This window comes from Hipposideros armiger, unplaced genomic scaffold, assembly GCF_001890085.2.
Source record: "Hipposideros armiger isolate ML-2016 unplaced genomic scaffold, ASM189008v1 scaffold_200, whole genome shotgun sequence".
Taxonomy (NCBI): Eukaryota; Metazoa; Chordata; class Mammalia; order Chiroptera; family Hipposideridae; genus Hipposideros; species Hipposideros armiger.
The window spans coordinates 1,760,304-1,782,954 of record NW_017731550.1 but is presented as its reverse complement, the minus strand read 5'-3'; the positions used below and the strand labels follow the sequence as shown (position 1 = coordinate 1,782,954).

Below are 22,651 nucleotides of genomic sequence, written 5' to 3'. Positions count from 1 at the left end.
CCAGGGCCCTGCAGGTATAGAGATGCAGCTCCCAAAAGTGAACACTGTGAGTGTGAGGGGATGTTTCGTTAGAGTGGACTGCGACCACACGGCACTAGGAGTAGAGTAGTGACTCTCAAACATGAAACAAACACAGAGTGTTCTAAATAAAACGTTATCATTTTCACTGTGCCTATGAAAACCCTAACTATTTAATGTTCCCAGAACAGTGGTCTTTGTTTTTTTTTTTTGTTGTTTGTTTGTTTCTGTTTTTTTTTTTTTTTTGCACTGCAGTTAACTTTCCTGTATAGCAGCAAGCAGGCAGGCTGCATGACACTGATACTTCATAATGTTCATTCTCTATTAAGTAAAAGCTCTTATTTCAGACAATAGGTGAGCAAACCTATTTTGAGTGCAGCATCAATTCCCAAAGATTAATTATTGTGATTGTTTTATCTGTTCACTCAGAATCCTAATTTTCTTGGTTCTTCACTTTATTTCAGTGTCAGCCATTCTGACAGCTGGCACCAATGTATGTTCTCGCTTTTTCAAATCTTTCCCTCATTACACATAGCGACCCTGTCTCGTTACCCTTCAGACTACGCATATACTCTTTTCCTGAAAGACTCTGGGGTTTACACAGTTTACTGAAAATAATTAAATTCCATTTTTGATTTACACGGAGGCAGGCTGGTTAATGAAATAACCTCAGACCTAGAATCAGGATTTCAGGATTCCATTTTGAGTGCTTCTGTGAACTCTATGATCTGATTTCTAAAGCTATCAAAACCCAAATGCATACGTCCATAAGATCAAGGAATTTGAGTGATTTTACAATCTTTATTAAATGTAGACTACCATGTGTGCTTATTTTATATTTAGGTATTTACTCAACCAACAAACATTTATTACCAGGCACTATGCTAGTATTGGGAGTAATGATAAGCTTCACTAAGCCTTTTCATGTAAATAAATTAGTGATTCCTCATTCTCCTCACTTAGTAGTTGAAAACAAAACAAAACAAAAAAACAAAACTGACACAAAGCTTAATTTGACCAAGCTCTCATAATATCTTTAAGTGGCAGAGCTAGAATTGAAACCCAGAGTGACCACCTCCAGAGCATGTCCTTGTCACCACTGTGTTACATTGCCAGAAGCACAAAGGTGAGTAAGAGGAATCCCCCTCTTACAAGAGCTCCCAGGCCACAGAGGAAGGTAGAAATGTAAGCACATAGGCTGATGTGACCAAGGCTATACAGTGATGATTGCATTATAGAAAGTCATTTGCCTGTGCTAGTCATTCTGTTGTTTTACACATATGATGACACTTAAGCATCCGCACAAATTTTCAAGGCAGGTATGATTATCTCCAGTTTTTCATGTAAGAAAACTGAGCTGCCTGATAAGTTCACTAATTTCCCCGATACTCCATAGTTAATAAGTGACTGAGCTGGGGGTAGAAATCATGTTTGTCTGATTCCAAATCCCGTTTTTGTTTCCCTCTGTCACACTCCGTTGCATAAATGGCATTCCTACTTTGAAATTCTCTGAAGGTTATTTCTCCATTGCTGTACTTAATCTTTTCATAAAATAAAAATTTTTAAGTAAAAAATAAAAAAGACTTTGCCCAAATTTGCCAACAATGCTCGAGTGCAAAATTATTGGGTTGTTGGAAAATTCATGACATATTTTTTCTGTTTTTCGTTGCAAAAATGCGTCATGACTTTTCTGACAACCCAATACATGCACACAAAACATACAAATATATCCATTAGAAAGACATAAGAAAAATTCACAATTCCTGTGAAGTTTAATCTTAATGATATGGAAAAGACCCAAGAAGATTAATTCAGCATTGCTCCCATTCTATGAATAGCTCTTAAGTGTTCAGTTGCAAAGAATTGAATTCCATAAATTATCTTGCTTGATATACATGCTCACTGAAAAAATATGCTGATAAAGTTTGACTTAGATAAATACAGGTTTATAAACTGTATGTTTGTGCAAGGTTTGAACTTTCAAGATCAGTTTGAGGAATATATTCATAAGAAGCTACCCTGACGTTTTCAGATTTGACACTTTGACATCTTACTAGGGCATGAATCTAGATGAATACACCATCGGAGAAGTGCATATATGCATGTGTGACTATATATTTGTTCTTTATTTCCTGACTGCACCCCTTTTCTTTAGTTTGGCATTGAATGATTTTCAACCTAGAACATTTTACCCTGTTATAAATTGCTTTCTTACTGTTAGCTGATGGTCAGACTCTATTATACCCATTACTTTATATCTATAAAAATGATAAACCCCACCTAGAAAAAACTATAAACAAAACAAAATAAACAGACTCAACATTTTGCTCATATATTACAACAAGAATACTGTTTCATCTTCCACTTTAAAAAAAGAGGAATAAAAAATGCACATATGGTTGCTGCAGATGCATTTTGATATTCCATGAACAAAAGGGTGAAAAATTACTGAGACTTTTAACATTAAAACATCTCTCAAAACCTAAATAAGAGTATGGAAGGATACATTTAAATTAAATTGGGTAGCAGACTCATTAAGTAAAAATAACCTCGCACACTAGTCATTAATTGAAGCGTATGTCTAATATTTAAAACAAAGGACTGATTATGTCTCCCTCAATAGAAGAAATCATGTATTCCTTAACTGCATGTTTAAAAACACAGTTTTACTTCAACTCAGGGATTATGTAAAGCATACAATTAAGTGTGAACTGTTTATACCATGACAGTCCCAAGGTGAAAAGAAAAGGTTTAATTCTTAGATTGTTTTATGTTGTGCTATTGAGGAGAAACGTTTTATTTTAAAATATATTTCCTGGGTAATTATCCATATGTTTCTAATGTTCAATGTTCAATACCTGTAGAGATTTTCCTTCAAATGTCTTAACTCCTCATATCTTTCAGCTGGAGTCATTTTCAACATTATCATTTTAATCCTTTCCTTTGTCCTTGCCGTGACAAAACAGAAATCTTCCAAGTGTACTCCATGAATGGAGAAAATAAAAAATATTTAAATACATTTCTTTAATATTCAGATGCATCTCTAAATAGTTCTATCATCTCAAAGTGATTCTTTGATTGAGAAGTGCTGGATTTATGTCTGCCTATGAAAATTCATGAACTCCCATCTCATCTGGCCTCACCTTCCTCTAAAGTACCCATTCCTTTCTGGTTTTCTGTTTGGTCTCATCCAGCTCCCAGCAGCCTGATAGATCAAGCAATGCCTTGTCCCCGAATTTCCATGGGGCTGAGCAAATGCTGCTGCTTCCGTCTTGGAGACCGCCCTTCCCTTTGGTTTTTCCTTCTTAAAAGAAAACTATCTGTGGAATTCAATTTTGTCCTTCAGACACCAGCAGGGTCAAGGCCTCTGAGAAGCTTTCCATGATGCCTCAAGGCTGTGTTTGGTGCCTTTCTTAGAGCCTATGTAGCACCACCTTATGGTGGGTTTCTCAAAGCCCTTGTCACACTGAATTATCATTATGTATTTCTTTAGTCTTTTTCCTTTCCTGGATGGTGAACTTGAAGACCAGTCTCCCAGGCCCTAAGACCTTGATAGTCTCATGGTAAGCAATAAGTAAATAGGTAAATAAATACATATATAGATATAGATTTACTGGAGTGCTTCATCATTACTGTAGAAATGGCATATGGACTATACTTTATTTAGAAGACAATAATATGCATTATTTATGCCCTGATTTATTCCAAATATGTGTTAATTACTTCATAAAGAATATAAAATACAGGAGAGTAGCCTAAATTATATGCAGATGGGAAAGATGAGGTAAATGGAAAGTAAAGGTAGGGGCATAAGATAGAGCCAGGAATAAAAGCTAAGGTGATAATTATGAATTCACATAACACCATTTTTCGTCTGGTCCCATGATAGAATCTTTGCTCCATTCCAACTCTGAGCACGCAGATTTTCTCTTTATTGAAGGGATAGCTATTAGCAATCTGCAATTTCTTCTAGTCTTAAATCTGACATGCCTGCCTAACTTGTCCAAGGTTTTAGAGAAAACATTATGAACAGCTGAAGAGAACTGGTCATTTCCTTAGCAGCTTCCACCTCCTCCTTCCTCTCCCCAGGGGCCCCTCATTTCAGGCTTTGATACAATTGTACTAAGTTATACTAATTGGTACATTCTATTCCACATGTTTGGAGCTACTTATATTGAAAAACAAAGTGCACATTTGCATAAATAAATATGTATCAGATGCAAAATAACACACAAATATGAGCCTGTGACTTATTGTATAAAAACTTAGTTTACAGTGCACCCATAATATCTTTACTGTTTGACCATAGGAAGAATCACTCAATTCTATTTTGTTGGAAATTGTGTGAGCAAAAGAATTTCTCATACCAAATAAAATGATAAATCTGTCATGAGTGAAAACTGAAATAATACCTGGAACTTCTTTTACCTTAATCTTCTTGACTTTATTTTTTGTGTGGTTAATTAATGTCTTATGTTATTCATGCCTGTTCTGTTCTTGAAAATCAGGGAAGTTATCAAATGTTTTAATTTCCCTCAACCTCAGTTTTCTTATCTGTAAAAAAAAGAAATCAGTGCTTTCCCTCTCTGGATAAAAACACTATCTAAATGTTTAGGCTATCTTTATTGAATCCACCTAAAAAGTTTGATAAAAAAAATGGTATCAGAAGTAAATTAGTCAACATACAATTTACTTATTGTCCAGGGGGAATGAAAAATGTAATTGTGGAGCAAACCTAATATCTCCTTCCTGTTCTGTCTAGTAGTATAATTCAAAGAATGCTCCTCTTTTTAAATAATTAATTCACTCAATGACTGTTTGTTGGTTGCCTCCTAAGGACAGGTGCTGCTCTATGCATAATAACAAGAACACATCATTGTACAAAGAAAAGGAAGATCCTTTACTGCATAGAACTTACATTCTAGAGTACATGCAGAGAGAGAGAGAGAGAGAGAGAGAGAGAGAGAGAGAGAGAGAGAGAGAGAGAGAGAGACTTTCTTTAATTCCCTACAGTGAGCCAGGAACTATGATAGATGCTGCATATACATCATCTCATTTAATCTTTACCCAAACCCTGAAAATTACATATTCAATATTATAGGTACAGAATTCGAAATTGAGACTCAGAAAGGTAAAGTGATTTCCCAAGCTCTCAAAGAGCCCAGTAAAGTATAGTACAGGTGTTCAAATAAGTTATTTCTGACTATAAGGCCTACATTTCCAAAACAGTTACTCTTAACTGGAAGAATCGATATAAGTAGGGTGAAGAAAAAACAGCCTCTGTCGCAAGATCAGAGCATCCTGCCTCTTTTACCAGCAGCATTCATTTTGAAGGGCCAGGTCTTGCAGGCTTTCCTAATGTCTACTATCTGGGATTTTGCTTCCCTATAGAGATCTACATTACATATTTGATTTGTCTGTGATACTTCCTAAATTTTCCGGATTCTAGATTGAGCTTCCAATGTGTCAACTTTGCTGATTTTCTAGGCTCTAGTCTCCCTTTCCTAAACAGAGCTTCATGAGTTTCTGTTTTTTCCCAACTTAATTGAACCCATAGACTTTCTGGAAATTATTCATTTTCCATTTTTTAAATTAACAATAAAAATTATACAACTAGTATCCTCTAGGCCACTTCAAGTGATGGAATACAAATGCAAATAAAACAGAGAATCTGTCCAACTCTAAACCACTAATTTCTTTTGGCTTACCTAATCAGCTGGTCCACATTTTTTTCTCTCTTGCTCTGTATGTGTATTAATCTCTCAAGCTCTGAATTATGATAACTGTCATGATTCCTTGTATTATTTTAGTTTGTTTTTAAGTTAACATGAAATATATATACCTACTTATATATGCATTAGGTGTGTGTATATGCATATATATATAAATAAATTTATATATATATATAATTAATTATATACATAAAAGAAAATACAGAAAAAGACAGAGAATAATCACCCACAAAATCTGTAAATAGCTAAAAAATGAACTGATTTATTAAATTAACCAACTAGCCCAATCTATATAAGTTATTTATACGAATCATTTCACTAAACTGCCATTTAATTGAATAGAAATTCACATAAAAGTCCTAGAAGTATGAAGTATGTGGCAAAGATGATGTTATTTATTTATTGTATGCATATGTTTTATATATAGTGAATGTGGCAGATGTGTTAGCTGAATAGTAAAACATTAACCATTTCTAACTTTCAGGGAAATGCTCTTAAATTGACTTACCACATAAGTAACTCTACTGAAGCTTATGAAAACTTATTACATTTCATCCTGAACCCTATTTGGGAAAAAGGACAGAGTTTCTCTTTAAATTATAGGTCACACAACTATGGCAGTTCTATAAGCGCAATCAATATTGATTAATAACAAGGAAAGGGAGGGCTGCCTTGAATGTATTGGGTTGTTGGAAAAGTCATAACATATTTTTTCTATGTTTTTCGTTACAAAAATGCATCATGGCTTTCCCGACAACCCAATATTATGACCCCCTTCAGGTGTTAGGGGATGTGCAGTCCTGTTGGTAACACAGACCAATGTGCTCAAGTTTTGGCTTTGATGAACTAAAGTTTGCTTAGTAGGCTTTGGCTAATTTCCTTTGGGAAATCAGCTCAGTAAAATCCATAGAGAGTGCTCAGTTTTTGACATTCAAAGTGGCAAGTTCACAAAATTAACACTTTTTAAACCTCCTCATAACCTGAAACATATACATACCTAATAAGACTTAGACATCATTGGTCTATGTGTGACATAACTATTCCAAACAAAGCCAAGATTTAGGTCTTGACAAATTTCATATCTTACATAAAATACTGATTCAAGAGATGTGAATGTACTTGATCGATCCATATTAAATACAATTCTTTATGGCACATTTAGGAAAATGTGAGCTATCATGGGTATAATTTGGGAAGGACCAGAGATAAAATTGATTATTTAAAATCATTAAAAATTCTGCTGGGTCCATTTTTTAGTGTGAGCTCCATTAATATTATGTGTGTACCACAACTTCCATGTAGGACTGTCCTTTAACTAAAATTAGTTCTTAAAAAAAGGCTTTCTGTGCTCTGATTTTAAAAGTACCTCCTTCACTTTCTTGTTTGTACTTTTCCCTTTTTCTTTCCTGTGTTCCTTCTGAAGTTAAAGTTGGCTAACAAAGTCTTCTTTCCTACCTATCATTAGCTGTCTGCCACCCTACCAAAGCCACTGAAGCATGTGTTTCCGCTGATGAAATGTCTCTAGGCTCTGCTTTAAGCTTTTCTGCTCCCATCCTGTGTTGGAAAACAGTTCCCCGCGGGTCTCTAGTGTTTCTGCATGTCTTGTGAGCAGAGGCACTGACAGCTTTTGTTCCTATCTTTTCAGGGATGCTTGTATAGCGAAAAGTCTGGAAAGACAGAAGACGTAGTTTCCCTTTGCGGCAAAGGGCAGCTTTGTTTACAGTCCAGTGTAATAAAGATAATTTCTCCCTCTGCAGCAAAGGGCAGCTTTGCTTACTGCCATTATAGAAAATAAATCGAGTTTCCTAAGCTCAGGGACCCTCAGCTATGACATAAACCTACTGTGTGTGCAGGTGTCACCTAAGCCCTCATTGTATCACCTTGTGGTAATTGGGGCTTGAGGAACTGATGCAAGAAAATGGCAATACTCTAGCTACTGCTGTTGCTATGAGTAATAAACTGCCCTTTGTCTCTGTCTTCTGCCAGCATCCATGAAACTGTGGCATATTCTTCACAGTTCTTGTCATCTTGTTTTCCCAGTTCCTGTTGTTCTTTTTTATACAAGGATTCTGTTCTCCACCCAGATCCTAGAGATGATGACTCATTGGCTGGTCATCTAAATCATCTTTCAATTCAGTTTCTGTCCAAACTTCTGCCTCCTTAGTTGACCTCTCTCACTCTAAGGCGCCCACTTGTTCAGAACAAAAACAAAACAGGCTCAGATTAAATAATACGTGCCAATGGGCTAAAGTCAGAGGGATAAGAAGGATAAAAAACAAAGTGTGAATACAAAGGGAAGTATGGATTACACATGGAGTGTGGGCCCATGCGAATCCTTACAGCAGTTGTATTTTTAAGTCCATCCCCTACGGAGACATCATTTTAGAGACCTACTGTACTTGATCTGAGGGTTTGAGAGTGGGATGCCTTGTTGGCCTGGGTGCCTTGTGAATTTGACGGTTTGACCCTACCTTTTCATTTCTTTATGCTCACTGCTAAAAATATTACTTCCTCCTACTTCTATTTCTCATCTCCCTGCCTGACACCAACCAATAAAATCAGTAAACTCATATTCTGATAAATATGGTTTTTACTTGCTTATCATGTCTAATTTCAGAGCGTTCCAGAGGGATGCAAAATCCCTCTGCAACAAGAGGCCTGAGAATCAATAACAACTTTTTATAAATGCAGATTTCCAAGCCCTATACACCCAGGGTTTTGATTCAGTAGAGTTAATGTGGGACAGAGAAATTTTCCATTTTTAATGAACTTCTTGGGTGACTCTCCTAAAGTTTGTCTGCAGAACATTATATGGGAAACTCTGCCCCCAAAACTATCTCTTGATTTGTATTATGCACATTTGCTTAGTTCAACAGAGACAGTTCAACCCCAAATAGATTAGTCACTGATAAACATTAGTTGATGACAGTGATTTGTCCTGACCGACACTTAACTACCAGGAGTGTTTCGATAGTTACGTTTGGCCCATGAAACTAAAAGACTCATATTAATATGAAAAAAAAGTTTTGTTTTAGAATTCTGGGACAATTTCTTCTGATCTATGGTGTAATACTATGTAAGCATTATCAGCAATGGACATCTATAGGAATATGTATAAATGGAATAAAAAATCGCTAAAAAAGTCTTGGTACAATACTATTATCACGAAAGTACTTTATTTGGGTAAGTTAAGCAATGTGAAAATTTTTGAGAGAGAGACTAAACAGTTATTTTTTAAAAGTAAAGACTACTGCGGTCATTGCTGTTGAGATCCTAAAATATAAAAACAGGATGTTCATTAAAAAATGTTCTACATCAGTGTTTTGGGATGCATGTAGGGAAAGGGTGTAATGTGATGCCATTGATAGTTCTGCAGGTAACTCTTACTATTCTAACTTCCTAATAATGATATTTATTGGAACATTCTTCATTTTCTCCATATTTTCCAAAGTAAATAGAATTAAATAACCTAAGTAACAGGAGCATTACAGTAACAGCTCTTCTCTTTGAGTACAGACCAGCATACTGCATTTCCATCAGTTTCGATTAAAAATTTCACACTTAAATTTAGTCAAAATATGCTCCAGGTGAAACCTATGAGCATGAAGAAAACACCATGTGCCTACAGTGTTTTTGAGGTTCGGATTACCACAGTTTAGAATGCCAGGGGCTAGGGTGATATTGGAAACATTTCCTTCTGCACATTAAACTGAATTATTGTTATTCAGGGGTTATTTGGGTCAACCGATGTTACACAAACAATTTGACCAATATTCTAACATATGCACATTTTCACTATCAACAGGTGGTCTTTATTAACAGACAGACCGCCTCTGAAAATAATCAGCAACATAAATTTCAGACAGTATTTTTCAGGTGGTTTATCCTTCCTCTGAAGTAATATTGATAAAAAGCGATGGGACTTACAGTTTACGACAACTTTTACTTTTTTCACATCTGGGAATGACACGTCGTTTTCTGCACTGCATTCATATTCTCCAGCCTGGTCCCTGGTAATTCCATATATGTCCAAATATTGTCCATTTTCAAACGGTTTTGCTGTAAGAAAAAAAAAGTACAGCACATTTAACTGTAGGCCGCCTGAGGCTTCATTCAAGTAAAACAACAATCTCATGTCTTCCTATTAGATATTGCTGACAAAACAATTCCAAATGAAACTGGGGAATTACTCAACCCTTTGTGTGTTCAGAGGAAAAGTCAGAGAGAAAAGCAGAAACTGAACAAGGGATACTATAACAACTGTTTCCCCAGGACAGGATATACATGTGTTCTTTTTAATTGATTGTGGTCTCCTAACCTAGTCACATATCAAATAGAGCTCTGCACATTCTTGTAATTGAGTTCAACAACCTCCTAGCAGTGTAGGTGAAATTCACTAATATGACTTGGTATGTATTGGCTTTTATACACAGTACGCTAGCAACTTGATGCTTAACCCAACTAGATGTTACTTCTTTTTTGGGGAAATCTCATACTCACTCATTCTTGAGGTTTCAAGCCAGATGGCTTGATAAAAATATAGAGATATATTAAACTACTGCTATGTTTCACTTTGCAAAATTATTAATATTTCCAAGGGAGGTATGCTGTATATACTATATATAATTCAACCAATAAACCTCAGGAAAAAGACAAAAACAACTTTATGACTCTCAAACTAAAAGTAAGTGTCTGTAAAAAGCAACTAAGTTATACTTATTTTCTAATATTCCGGGGAAAAGCTTTCTGACTAAAAATATCAGAGATTAAAAATACAAAGGCATAATCGCAGATGAAAGAATATCCCCAAATGAGTGATGAGATTTGAAAAAAGAAAAGACTCTTTCTGAAATAATGGCATTTTTATTTATTGGAAGGCAGATAATCATTGGGCAGGAAAGGTCCTATTATCAGAAATATGGCAAAGGACCTACGTGAATTTACTCAAGGGGGATCTTTCTCCCTCCTTGCACAGGTCTTGAAAAATCACATTGCAAGACATGCCAAAGAGAACTGGAAAATGAAACAATGATTCCATTAAATAGTTTGTTTTCAAAATCAACCTTTTGTTTTTATCTTACGCTCTCACCTAAACTATTATAACAATGTAGATGTTATAAAACTGGTAAGAAAATTTAAGTTTATATGAATAAAACAACCTGTAGTTTAATTATGGTGCTACAATCTAAAATCCATGTCAATTAAAATTTATTTTTCTTTCCTGTGGGCTCTGTTATCTGGGCCTATATCAATTGCCACGCTGTCTGTCTTCCAGGTAACTATGACTTTGTTAATTGCAACCTGGAGTGTTTGGAATCTGTATGATTAAGTCATTTCTTCATTTTTCTGGCTGATCACAAGTTAGAGAGGGGAGAGAGTTATACTTCTCAGATGGTGTTTGGCTCATAAGCTATTTCAGGTATAAGAAGTAAGCTTACAAAAGCATCAACTGTCTCCAAAGTCCATATCCTTAAAATCTGATTTTATAATCATTTTCTTAGTTTAACCTCATGGACTTATTACTCAATAGACAAGTATAATGGTGATTTTTCTATTGTTCTCTTCTATTTCTCTTATTTTCACCCTTACAGTGAAGATAATCTAGGCTTAAATGTGTCTGTAAAAACTATTGGACTATAAGGATGACAAAATCCTTATTAACATCAAAGAATTTTTAAAGTACAACTTGAATCATAAAGGGCAATATTAAATGGAAATTAAAGTATGGGGAGAAATGACATACTATGTTAGAATTAAATAACCTAGTTGGGCAGTACAAAATGAAGCCAATCACAAGTTAAATGGCATACTATCGTGAAACTTTGTAAAAACAAATGTATTAGGGTTTAACTTATTTTTCAATATTAAAATGTTACTTGACTATTCCTATTTTGTGTACTGACATAATTTTGAGAAATTGTATCCCCCAAAATGCATCCTTTGGATAACAGGTGTGCATTGTACCTATCTGAATAATCAAGTATTATCTAATTCTTAAATAAAGCACTAGATATGGTGTGTATGAGTTTATGTATTGTTTTTTTTTGTTAGCTGAGCCATCCTGCAGTTTACGTATTTTTTTGCTGTTTAAACATTGCAAACATATGACCAATTGTTCTTAAAGTATTGAAAGATAGGAAGAAACACATGAGCATTGTATGTCTACCAGAAAGAAAAAGTATAAGGAAAAGAGAGAATCAGTAGGTGCCAGAACTTAAGGAAGAAGAAAGCGTCTTTTTGTTGTTGTTGGTTTTTTTTCTCTCTTGCTTAAATTACTAAATGGCAGGCTCTGTAATATTGAGAGCCACTACAAGATGATGTATGACAAAAATGTCACCAATATCGGAACCACTACATCACTCAACTCCAGAGAGCACCATTTATATCTACTGAACATTTGTCCTTAGAGTTCATTGCCCAATCTACCTAACTATATTTAAAGGTATGTCTTGACTCTGCCACAGAACAGTGTCCCTATTTACAACTATCAGAATTACCAGTAAATGTTGATGCATTGCATAACTCAATGGCTATAGAACCAGTCATGGGATGATTTGCCAATGATATTATCAATGACAAAACACTAATCTAAAGACACTTAGGAAAAAAAGCATAAATTCATGGTTAACAATTATTCTCTTGTTTTTATTCAAATAGATGTTTCCATCATGAATTCATCCTTGCTCTGTACTCAGTTTGATCTTATCAGGCTTAAATTTCAGGCTTGGAACTCTGAATTGCACAGGATTTCAACCCTGGGGTTTACTAATTGTCTGTAATTTGCTTGGCTGCCTCATTGGTTTTTGTTGTTCTCTGTTTTCCCTAACAGTAATTCTTCACCTTAGTTTTGGACTCAAGGAAAACCATCCTGTCTTCCCCCCACCCCAAATTCTCTTTCTTTAAAAAAAAAAAAAAAGAAAAAAAACTTTTTTGGGGAACAGTGTATTTTTCCAGGACCCATCAGCTACAAGTCAGGTAGTTACTTCAATCTAGTTGTGGAGGGCACATCTCAGTGGCCCATGTGGGGGTCAAACCATCAACCTTGGTGTTATGAGCACTGCGCTCTAACCACCTGAACTAACCAGTCACCCCAACAATCTTGTCTTTTCCAATTGGCTGGATTGCCTTCTTTTCACAAGGGGAGAGGATTTGGGCACAGTACATTAACATACAGTGAAGAACATTTCAGTTCATGTAATATAATTCAACTTATCCCCCAACATGGAGTGGGAAGACCAAGACTGAAGGGATATAGGGAGCTAAAGACATGAGGACCATCACCAAAACGAAGACTTTACAATGTTTATGAGGACATGAACTTTTTTAGGGTACTACTTATAAATCTCAACAAATTATAAAAACTGTAATATTTCTATCTCTTAGGGTATCAATTATAAATGTTGGTGAGATATAAGCACCTTGTGATATGGCAGCCCTCTTCTGGTCATAGGCTTTGCCATTGTCTGTGAGTGCAGTGACAGGTCCTGTTTTGTTCATCTCTGTGTCCCTAGCTCTAGCATCATGCCTGAAACATCATACTCTTGGTAAATATTTATTGACTAAATAAATAAATACATTTATAAATGAATTAACAAAGTCCTGCAAGGATAGAGCACAAAGAATCTAAACTAAGCACTTCCAGTCAAAGAAATCGCCACTTCTCTTTCAGAGTTGTGAAGGGCAATACCTTTAAAAAAAATTGTCATTTTGGCTGACATCCTGAAGTGACAGGTGATGGCAGTGGTAAGAACAGAGTGTATAGTTATCACAGATACTTTTAAAAACTGTAAAAACAAAAAAACTTAAATTCAATTTGAAGAAAAAAGATAAAGAAATTGTGGTGCATATATACAATGGAATATTATTCTGTCATAAAAAAAGAATAAAATCTTACCATTTGCAAAAACATGGATGAATTTAGAGGGTATTATGCTAAGTGAAATAAGTCAGACTGAGAAAGACAAATACCATACGATCTCACTTGTATGTAGAATCTAAAGAACAAAATAAATGAACAAACAAAACAGAAACAGACACACAGATACAGAGAACAAACTGATGGTTACTAGATAGGAGGCGGGTAGGGAGGGTGGGTGAGAAAGGTAAAGGGATTAAGAAGTACAAATTAATAGTTACAAAATAGCCACAAGGATGTAAAGTACAGTATGAGGAATATATTCAATAATATTGTAAAAACTATGTATAGTATCAAATGGGTACTAGATTTATCAGGGGGGGATCACTTCATAAAACATATAAATGTCTAACCACTATGCTGTACATCTGAAATTAATATAAAATAATACTGAATGCAATTTAGAAAATAGTCATAGAGATGTAATATCATAATAATTATGTACAGTGTCAGATGGGTAATAGACTTAGGGTTATCACTTTGTGAGGTATATAAATGTCTAATCATTATGTTGTTTTGTACACCTGAAACAAACAAACAGTACTGCCTATAATTTAAACAATAGTTTTCTTTTGTGTGTAGTCTCTTCCAGGCATAGACTTGTCTCAAAAAAAATGAAGAACTGAAGAGACTCTGCAAGCTTTCAATGATGCCAATATTATCATCATCTTCAAAGAGAAAGCTGGAAAACAGGATGTAGCTGTGCTTTAAAATATCTCTCCGATACACACTTCTGATAAGAACATAAGGCCAGGAGGATTCCTATATGGGCCACTAAAATGGCATCTAGATTTGGCTTTCTGGTTTGGTAAGGCATATGACCATTCTTTAGATTGCATATAAAATTGTTAGCAAAAGCTTCATATTTCTACAAAGTACTCTTATGTTTCGGAAAGATCATTTGACAAAATAAAGCTTGCTTCCTTTAATTTCTAGGACATCATCCTTCACTAGTTTTCCTCTCCCCTCTCTGGCCTTTTCATTTTTTTGAAACCTTTCACATTTTCACATCCCTCAGATGTTGTTTCTGTCCTATGACTTTTTTTTTTCTCTGAGGACACTACTTATTCATTCATTTGTATTTCATTACTATTTATATATTGACACATCCCTTATTGATCTAATTAGTCCATATGTATATATTGAAACTTAGACACATATATTCAACTGGACATCTCCACTTGGATGACTCACAAGCATCTCAAAGTCAACACGACAAAAGCAAACTTACCTTCCCTGTCACATCTGCAACTCCTCCTGTGAGTGCTTTAATCATCATCCAGATGCTCAAGCCAGAAATCTTAGTATTAATTTTAACAGTACCTTTTATCTCAGTCCATGCAGCCATTAGTCATTGTGTTCTGTCAATTTTGCCTCCTATGTAATTCTCAAACCTCTTCTAGGAGCCCCTGTGTCTCAGTTACTGATCTCTGAATGTACATACTCTGGTGACATGTCAGTGATGGCATATTGCTTTGTAGATTTATTTCAATCATTTTCCAAGACCCTTGCTCAGATACAGTCATTCACTTTTCAAGGCTCCCCTACAGGAATATATTTTGTTAGGGTCCCATAGCCATTTATTACTAGATGGTACTCTGCAACTGAATTTTCAAAATATCCTTGAATGGTTCATTTACATTCACGATTGTAATTATTTCCTGCCAGCTTGTTATCCACCAACATATTTACAATCTTGCAAACATATCTTCTGTGGACTGTATCATACTGAGTGGTTAGGGATGTGGTTCTAGAACTAGTCTATCTGGCTTCAAATCCCAACTCTGCCATTTAATAGCAATGTGACCTTGTACAGGTATTTAACCTTTATTAACTTTATTAACAAACTTAACTCATCTGCGATATTTGAGTATAACAGAACCTGCCTCATATGTTGTGAGGATTAAGTGGGTTAACACCAGTAAAGTACTTAGAATGCCTCATAGGGATTTAAAAAACATTATTAACTGTTATAATAATGCACAGGTTTAGGCATGCCAGGGAGGTTGATTTAGATAAATATTGTTTCCATGGTGAGAGGTTACTATATTCAAGGATTAATGCTTCTGTGTTAACATGATATTCAAATGAAACCAGAAGTGAAAATAAGGATGTCGCTCAAGTGGTGTTAATAGCAATGCCTAGTGCAGTTCTCATATCACTGTGGGAGATCAGTAAACACATCTGCTTTGGAGATCTTTAGATGCAACTGAAGTTGGTCTCATGTTGGGGTCGCTTTCTCTCTGCATGGATTCCCAAGGACAACTGAACCTTCTTGGTTCACTTCTTTCCGTCATATAACTATTGTTTATATTATAGGCAGTACTTATCTTTTTTTTTAAAATTTTGGTTTAGGTGTCAAAACAATATAGTGATTAGACATTTACACGCCTCACAAAGTGATAACCCCAATAAATCTATTAGTCTATTTATTACCCATCTGACACTGTACATAATTATTACAATATTACTGATTGTATTCTTTATGCTTAGCATATATATGTGTGTATATATACATATATATATATATATATATACGTATATATATATATATATATATATATATATATATATATATACACAGTTGACTATATGATTAAAGAAAGATAACATTGGGCTGGCCGAGTGGCGTGTTGGTTAAGAGCTGGATTGGGATGCCAGAGGGCCCCGGTTCGGATCCCACATATGAGGGCCAGTGACACTGCCCTCTACAGCTAAGATGCTGAACAACAACTCAACCGGGAGCTGGGCTGCTGTGAGTCACCGGTGATGGCATAGGCTGCAGCCCCTGTGGCAGTGGGTTGCCATGGTCTACCGTGTGTAGCTAGCAGCCAGCATGAGCGGCCAGCAGCCGCCATTGAGAGGCCGTCCAGAAGCTGGCGACTGATCTGCCTCGCCTGGGAAGAGCGCAATGATGGTGCCAACTTGGGCCAGTGAAGCAACGTCCTCTACAACTAGACTGAAGAACAAAAGGACAGCAACTTGTCTTTCCCCTTCCCCCAATTCCCCAGCACTGTTCCCATCCCCCAATTTCCCAATAAAAATCTTTAAAAGAAAAAAAAAAGATAACATAATAGAAAGTCTAGAAAATTTGACATTTCATTAAAGAAGGTAGATTAATCTTCTTATTTAAATAATTATTAACCATGCCACCATAAACAAAAAATAATAATATTTATCTTTCATTGACTCCTTATGATGTATAAGGTACCATGCTAAATGCTTTTAATATGAATTCCTAGTTAAGCTTTGGTAACCAGATGAGGTAGTTCCATTACCTACAATAAGACTCTAGTATTTAAAGAGGCTACATTTTTTTGCTAATGAACCCACTGACAGATATGATGCTCAGAACTAATTCCAAATCCTACATGCCCAATCTGCATACCACTGAAATGCTGCATTAATACTCTCTTTGTAAATGGTGATAATAAAAATGCTTACTCACTGTAAGAACTATAGTACGTAATATGTGTGTAACTTGCTCTTAGAACTATAAACTGCTATATAGGTGTTAATTTAATCTCTGAAAGGTGTTAATCATTCTTGTATTAGTTTTCTGTGGTTATTATAACAATTATGGTTATTATATGGTTATCACACACTTACAGATTTAAAACCATACAAATCTATTATCTTACAGTTCTATAGGTTAGAAGTCAAGGATACGTCTATGGTAACTGGAATAATGGGTCCCCCAAAGATATCCATATCCCAATCACTGAGGTCTGCAACTCTATTAGCTTACATGGCCAAAGAGACTTGCAGATGTGATTAATGTTAAGTACCTTGAGATAAGGTACAGCTAATTATATTGGAGAGCCCAATCTATCACATGAGTCCTTAAGAGTAGAAGAAGAAGAAAGAAGAGTGGGTCAGAGAGATGTGACATGATAAATCATTATTGCTGACTTTGAAGATGGAGGAAGTGAAGAACAAGCCAAGGAAAGCTGTGCCCTCTAGAAAGTGGGAATGGCCCTCAGTTGACAGCAAGAAATTGATTCTTCTCTAGAGCTTACAAAAAGGAATGCAGCCTGACAATACTTGACCTTTAATCTGGTGAGACCAGTGCCAGACTTCTGACCTATGGAAGTGTAAAATAACAAATTTGTACTATTTGAATCATTGACTTGGTGGTAATTTGTTACAGCAACGACATAAAACTAATACAGGGTCTCAACAAACAAAAACGAAAGTGTCAGCAGTACAGTATTCCTTCCTGAAGGCTTGTTTTACTCATTTTGGGTTGTTAAAAGAATTAAGTTTCTTGCTGTTGTAGTTGTGAGATTCTCATTTCTTTGGCAGAAGGTCATTCCCGCCTTCTAGAGGACACCCTTCTTCCTTGGGTCATGACACTCTTTCTCCATCTTCCAAGCCAGCAAATAGTGGGTCAAGTCTCTCTTCTACTTTGACTCTCTACTGCCATCTCATTTACCATCTCATCTCTCTGAACCATTCTTCTGCCTTCCACTTCTACTTTTAAGGATTCAAGTGATTAAATTGAGTCCACCTGTCTGATCCAAGATAATCTCCTTCATTATATCTGCAAAGTCTCTTTACCATGTAACATATCACAGGTTTCAGAGATTGGGATATTGGCATCTTTGGGGGTCATTATTCTGCCTACAACAGTTCTGCATTAGACTTGGCAGTTCTATTAACACTTGCATATACAAATTGTAATTTGTCTATAATTTTCAAAAATAGCAGAAAAAACGTGGTCAAAAATTTGAAGTTTCTGAATTTATTATTACCTCTGAAATATATGAGTGAAGTTAAGAAAAACGAATTTAAGGAGAGAGCCAAGATGTGGAGTAGATAAACACTCTGCATGTTTCTTTCCATAAACAAATTAAAATTACAACTAAATTATAGAGCAATCAACCTGGAGAACCATCTGAAGTCTGGGTGAACATAAGTTTTATAGCTAAGGATGCAAAGAAGAAGCCATGTTGAGACTGGTAGGAGCAGCAGAGCAACAGAACAGGGTGGTCCCACACCTCCATGTGGCAGTTGAGAATCAGGAGGCATATCTTGGCCCTGGAGGTTCCCCCCAGAGGAATGAGGGACCATAGCCTCACACCAGACTCCTCAGCCCAGAGTACTGGTGCCAGGAGGAGTAGCTCCACAACAACTGGCTGTCGAAAACAATGGGGATTCTGAATATCTAGGTGGGTCAGAAGGCTACTGGAAACCCAGATATCTTCTTAAATGGCCCACACACAGCCTCAATCACTCACAAGCACTCACCCTGAGCTCTGGAGGAGGGATGGTGACTCAGAGGGCATCAGAGGCATGTGATGGGCAGACTGAGGTATGTGGCCTCAGAGGGCTGGAATACAGTCACCATTTTTCCTGTGTGGGGTCCTCCTTCCATGCAGCCATGCAGGCACTATCTTTCCTGTGTTGAGCCCTCCCCCATAGGCCAAATATAAATCTGATTGGACTGGTGAGCTCCACTGGACCCCACCCCATCCAACCCCCCTGATGCTGGAGGCACTTTCTCACGAGCTGCCAGTCCCACCAACATTGTACTTTTTCTTGGAAAACTATCAGAGTCCAGCAGGCCCTAGGCAGGTGGCAACTGGCCTTGGTGTGCTCTGAGACTTTTGTTAAGTAGCTCCAGGCTCAGCACTGGCACCAAACCACAGTCTACCTTATCCTGTTGACCACGACTCTTCTTATTTAAGTGACTCCCTGGGACCCTGCCTCACACAACTTGCATACCTCACAAGACTTTATCAGTGGCTGAGCCTTAAGGGGGCTGGCAGGTGGCAGTAGGCCTCAGGGTATCCTGGCTTTTTGTGGTGCTACCCCAGGCCCGGTACTGGTGGCAGCCATCTTCGGTTTACAGCATGGCCTCTCCCACATGCCTCCAACTTTAGCACAGGCAACAAACACATGTGAATCACTTTGTAGCTCCTACCCGTTGGTTGGAGGATGGTCACAGGCAGTGGGTGACCTGGGCCTGCACCAGAGGCCCTCCCAAGAGGCCCCAGAAGTGATATACCTGGAGGTTGGCCTCAGACCACAGCAGAGCACTGCCTAATTAGCCCCACAAGCGCCATACAGAAAAGGCATTTCAACAGGCACCAGAGTCAATTAGGGCAAATCCCACTCAGCGGGATAAGCCCCCTGCACAGCAACCTGTAAGCTTTGTATGTGGCCAAACCCCACAGCCAGTCAGCTTGAGGGCCAATCCTACCCATTGACATGCCAATAGAAATCAAGACTCAACTATAATAGGAGGGCACACACAACCCACACAAGGGACATTCCTGGAACACCCACTTCAGGTGACCAGGGAGACTGTGCCAGGACCTTATAGGGCACCTATTACATATGGCCAACTGGCAAGACTGGAGACATAGTAGGTATACCTAATACATAGAAACAAACAGGTAGGTGGCCAAAGTGAGGAAACAAAGAAATGCGTTCTAAATGAAAGGAAAGAAGAAAATTCCAGAAAAAGAACTATATGAAATGATGACAAGCAACCTATCAGAGACAGAGTTCAAAACAATGGCCATAGGATGCTCCAGGAACTTAGTGAGAACTTCAACAAAGAGATAGCAATCATAAAAAAGGACACAGGAACCATAAAAAAGAACCAGTCAGAAGTGAAAACTACAATAACTGAAATGAAGAATGCACCAGAAGGAATCACCAGCAGACTAGGTGAAGTGGAGGATTGAATCAGTGATTTGATTCAAGAGCAAAAAAAAAAAAAAAAAAAAAAATCCGAAAAAATGAGGATAGTGTAAGAGAACTCTGGACAACATGAAGCATAACAACATTTGCATGATAGGGGTAGCAGAAGGAGAAGAGAGAAAGCAAGTGGTTGAGAATATATTTGAAAAAATAATGACTGAACACTTTCCTAACCTGGTAAAGGAAATAAACATACAAGCCCAGGAAGCGTAGAAAGTCCCAAACAAGATGGACCCAAACAGGCCCACACCAAGACACATTATAATTGGAATGGCAAAGGTTAAAGACAAAGAGAGAATCCCAAAAGCAGCAAGAGAAAAGCAACTAGTAACTTATAAGGAAGCCCTCATAAGATTGCCAGCTGGTTTCTCAACAGAAACTATTCAGGCCAGAAGGGATTGGCACAAAATCTTCAATGTGATGAAAAGCAAGGACCTACAGACAAGAATACTCTACCCAGCAAGGCTATCATTTAAAATTGAAGGACAGATAAAGAGCTTCCCACACAAGTTCTTTACCACCAAGCCAGTATTACAAGGAATGTTAGAGGGACTTCTTTAAGACAGAAGAACTAAAAATCAAAATTATCAATAATAAAATGGCAATAACTACATATCTATCAACAATTATTTTCAATGTAAATGATTAAATGCTCCCATCAAAAGACATAGGAGGGCTGAATAGATAAGAAAACAAAACCCTTACATATACTGCTTATGAGAGACTCACTTCAGATTGAAAGCCACACACAGATAGAAAGTAAAGAGATGGAAAGTTATTTCATGAAAATGAAAATGAAAAAAAAAAAAGAAAAAGAAACCAAAATCAAAACAAAACAAAACCAAAAAAGCAAAACAAAGTGAAGCTGGAGTAGCAATACTTATACCAGACAACATAGACTTTAAAACATAGGCTGTAACAAGAGACAGAAAAAACCCCAGTAATCTCACTTCTGGGTATTTATCTGAAGAAACCCAAAATGCTACTTCTAGGGGACCTTTGCATCCACATATTCATTGCAACATTGTTACAATGGCCAAGGTGTGGAGGCAGCCTGGTGTTGATGGAAGAATGGATAAAGAGGAAGTAGTGCATATATATTGCTCGGCCACAAAAGGGAATGGGTTCTTGCCATCTGCGGTGGCATGGATGGACTTGGAAGGTATTGTGTTGAGTGGAATATGTCAGACAGGGAAAGAGAGATGCAATGTGATTTCACTTATACATGGAATCTAAAGAACAAAATAAACAAAAATGAAGAGAAACAAACTCATAGATACAGAAAACATTTTGATGGTTACCAGATGGGAGGGGAGATTCAGGGTGTGGGTGAAATAAAGGAAGGGATTGAGAAGTACAAATTGGTTATTAAAATGAATTATGGGAATGTAGGGTCTAGCATAAGAAATATAGTGAATAATATGGTAATAACTATATATGGTGTCAGACAGGTAATAGATTTGTTGGTGTGCCAGAAGGGAGGGGATTGGTGGGCAGGGTGAAAAAGGTGAAGGGATTGGATTAAGCAGTACAAATTGGTAGTTACAACATAGTCATGGGGCAGTAAAGTAAAGCATAGGGAATATAGTCAATAATATGGTAATAACAATGCATTAACTATGCCAGGTGGGTACTAGACTAGTCAGGGGGATCACTTCTTAAATTATATAAATGTCTAACCACTACGCTGTATACCTGAAATTAATGATTCTGATTGTAATTGAAAAATAAAAAAGGGGAGAAAGGGAAAGGGGAATAAGAGGTCCACATTTCCAGCTATAAAACAAATAAGTCAAGGGGATGTAATGCACAGCATAGGGGATATAGTCAATAATATTGTGACAGCATGATACAGTGTCAGATGGTTTCTGGACTTTTCACGGTGATCACTTCTTTAGGTATATAAATGTTGAGTAAGTATGGTATACCACTGAAACTAATATAATATTGTACATTAGCTGTATTTTTAATAAAAATCTTTAAAAATATATATTGATAACAATCAACACTGATGAGGATGTGAGATTGGTGGGAGTGTGCACTTCTTGGTAAAATAAATAACAAGTTTATTTAATTGTAAAAAAATACATTTAATAAGACATTCCTTTGGTAGCAAATAATTTTCATGAAAATGCACGAGCAATTTAACAGGTAATATGATCCTGGGAAGCTTTGTTAGAGCATAAATAGTGGGGTTTGAAGGAGCAATAAGAGGAAGGTGAATGGTCAGATGAAATCATGGAAGCCACCTGCTGAAATGATTGCCACAAAGGTT

At 36.7% G+C, this 22,651-nt stretch overlaps 1 protein-coding gene across 2 annotated transcripts in view; it reads right to left on the bottom strand.

Moving 5' to 3' along the window:
- The window catches only part of NEGR1 (neuronal growth regulator 1), an 836,867-nt gene that overhangs the window by 286,220 nt on the left and 527,996 nt on the right, over window positions 1-22,651 (bottom strand). For both annotated transcript variants that reach the window (XM_019653229.1, XM_019653230.1), the window contains exon 4: window positions 9,678-9,809. In XM_019653229.1, coding sequence (XP_019508774.1) covers window positions 9,678-9,809 — 132 coding nt within the window. The remainder of the gene's footprint in view (window positions 1-9,677; window positions 9,810-22,651) is intronic.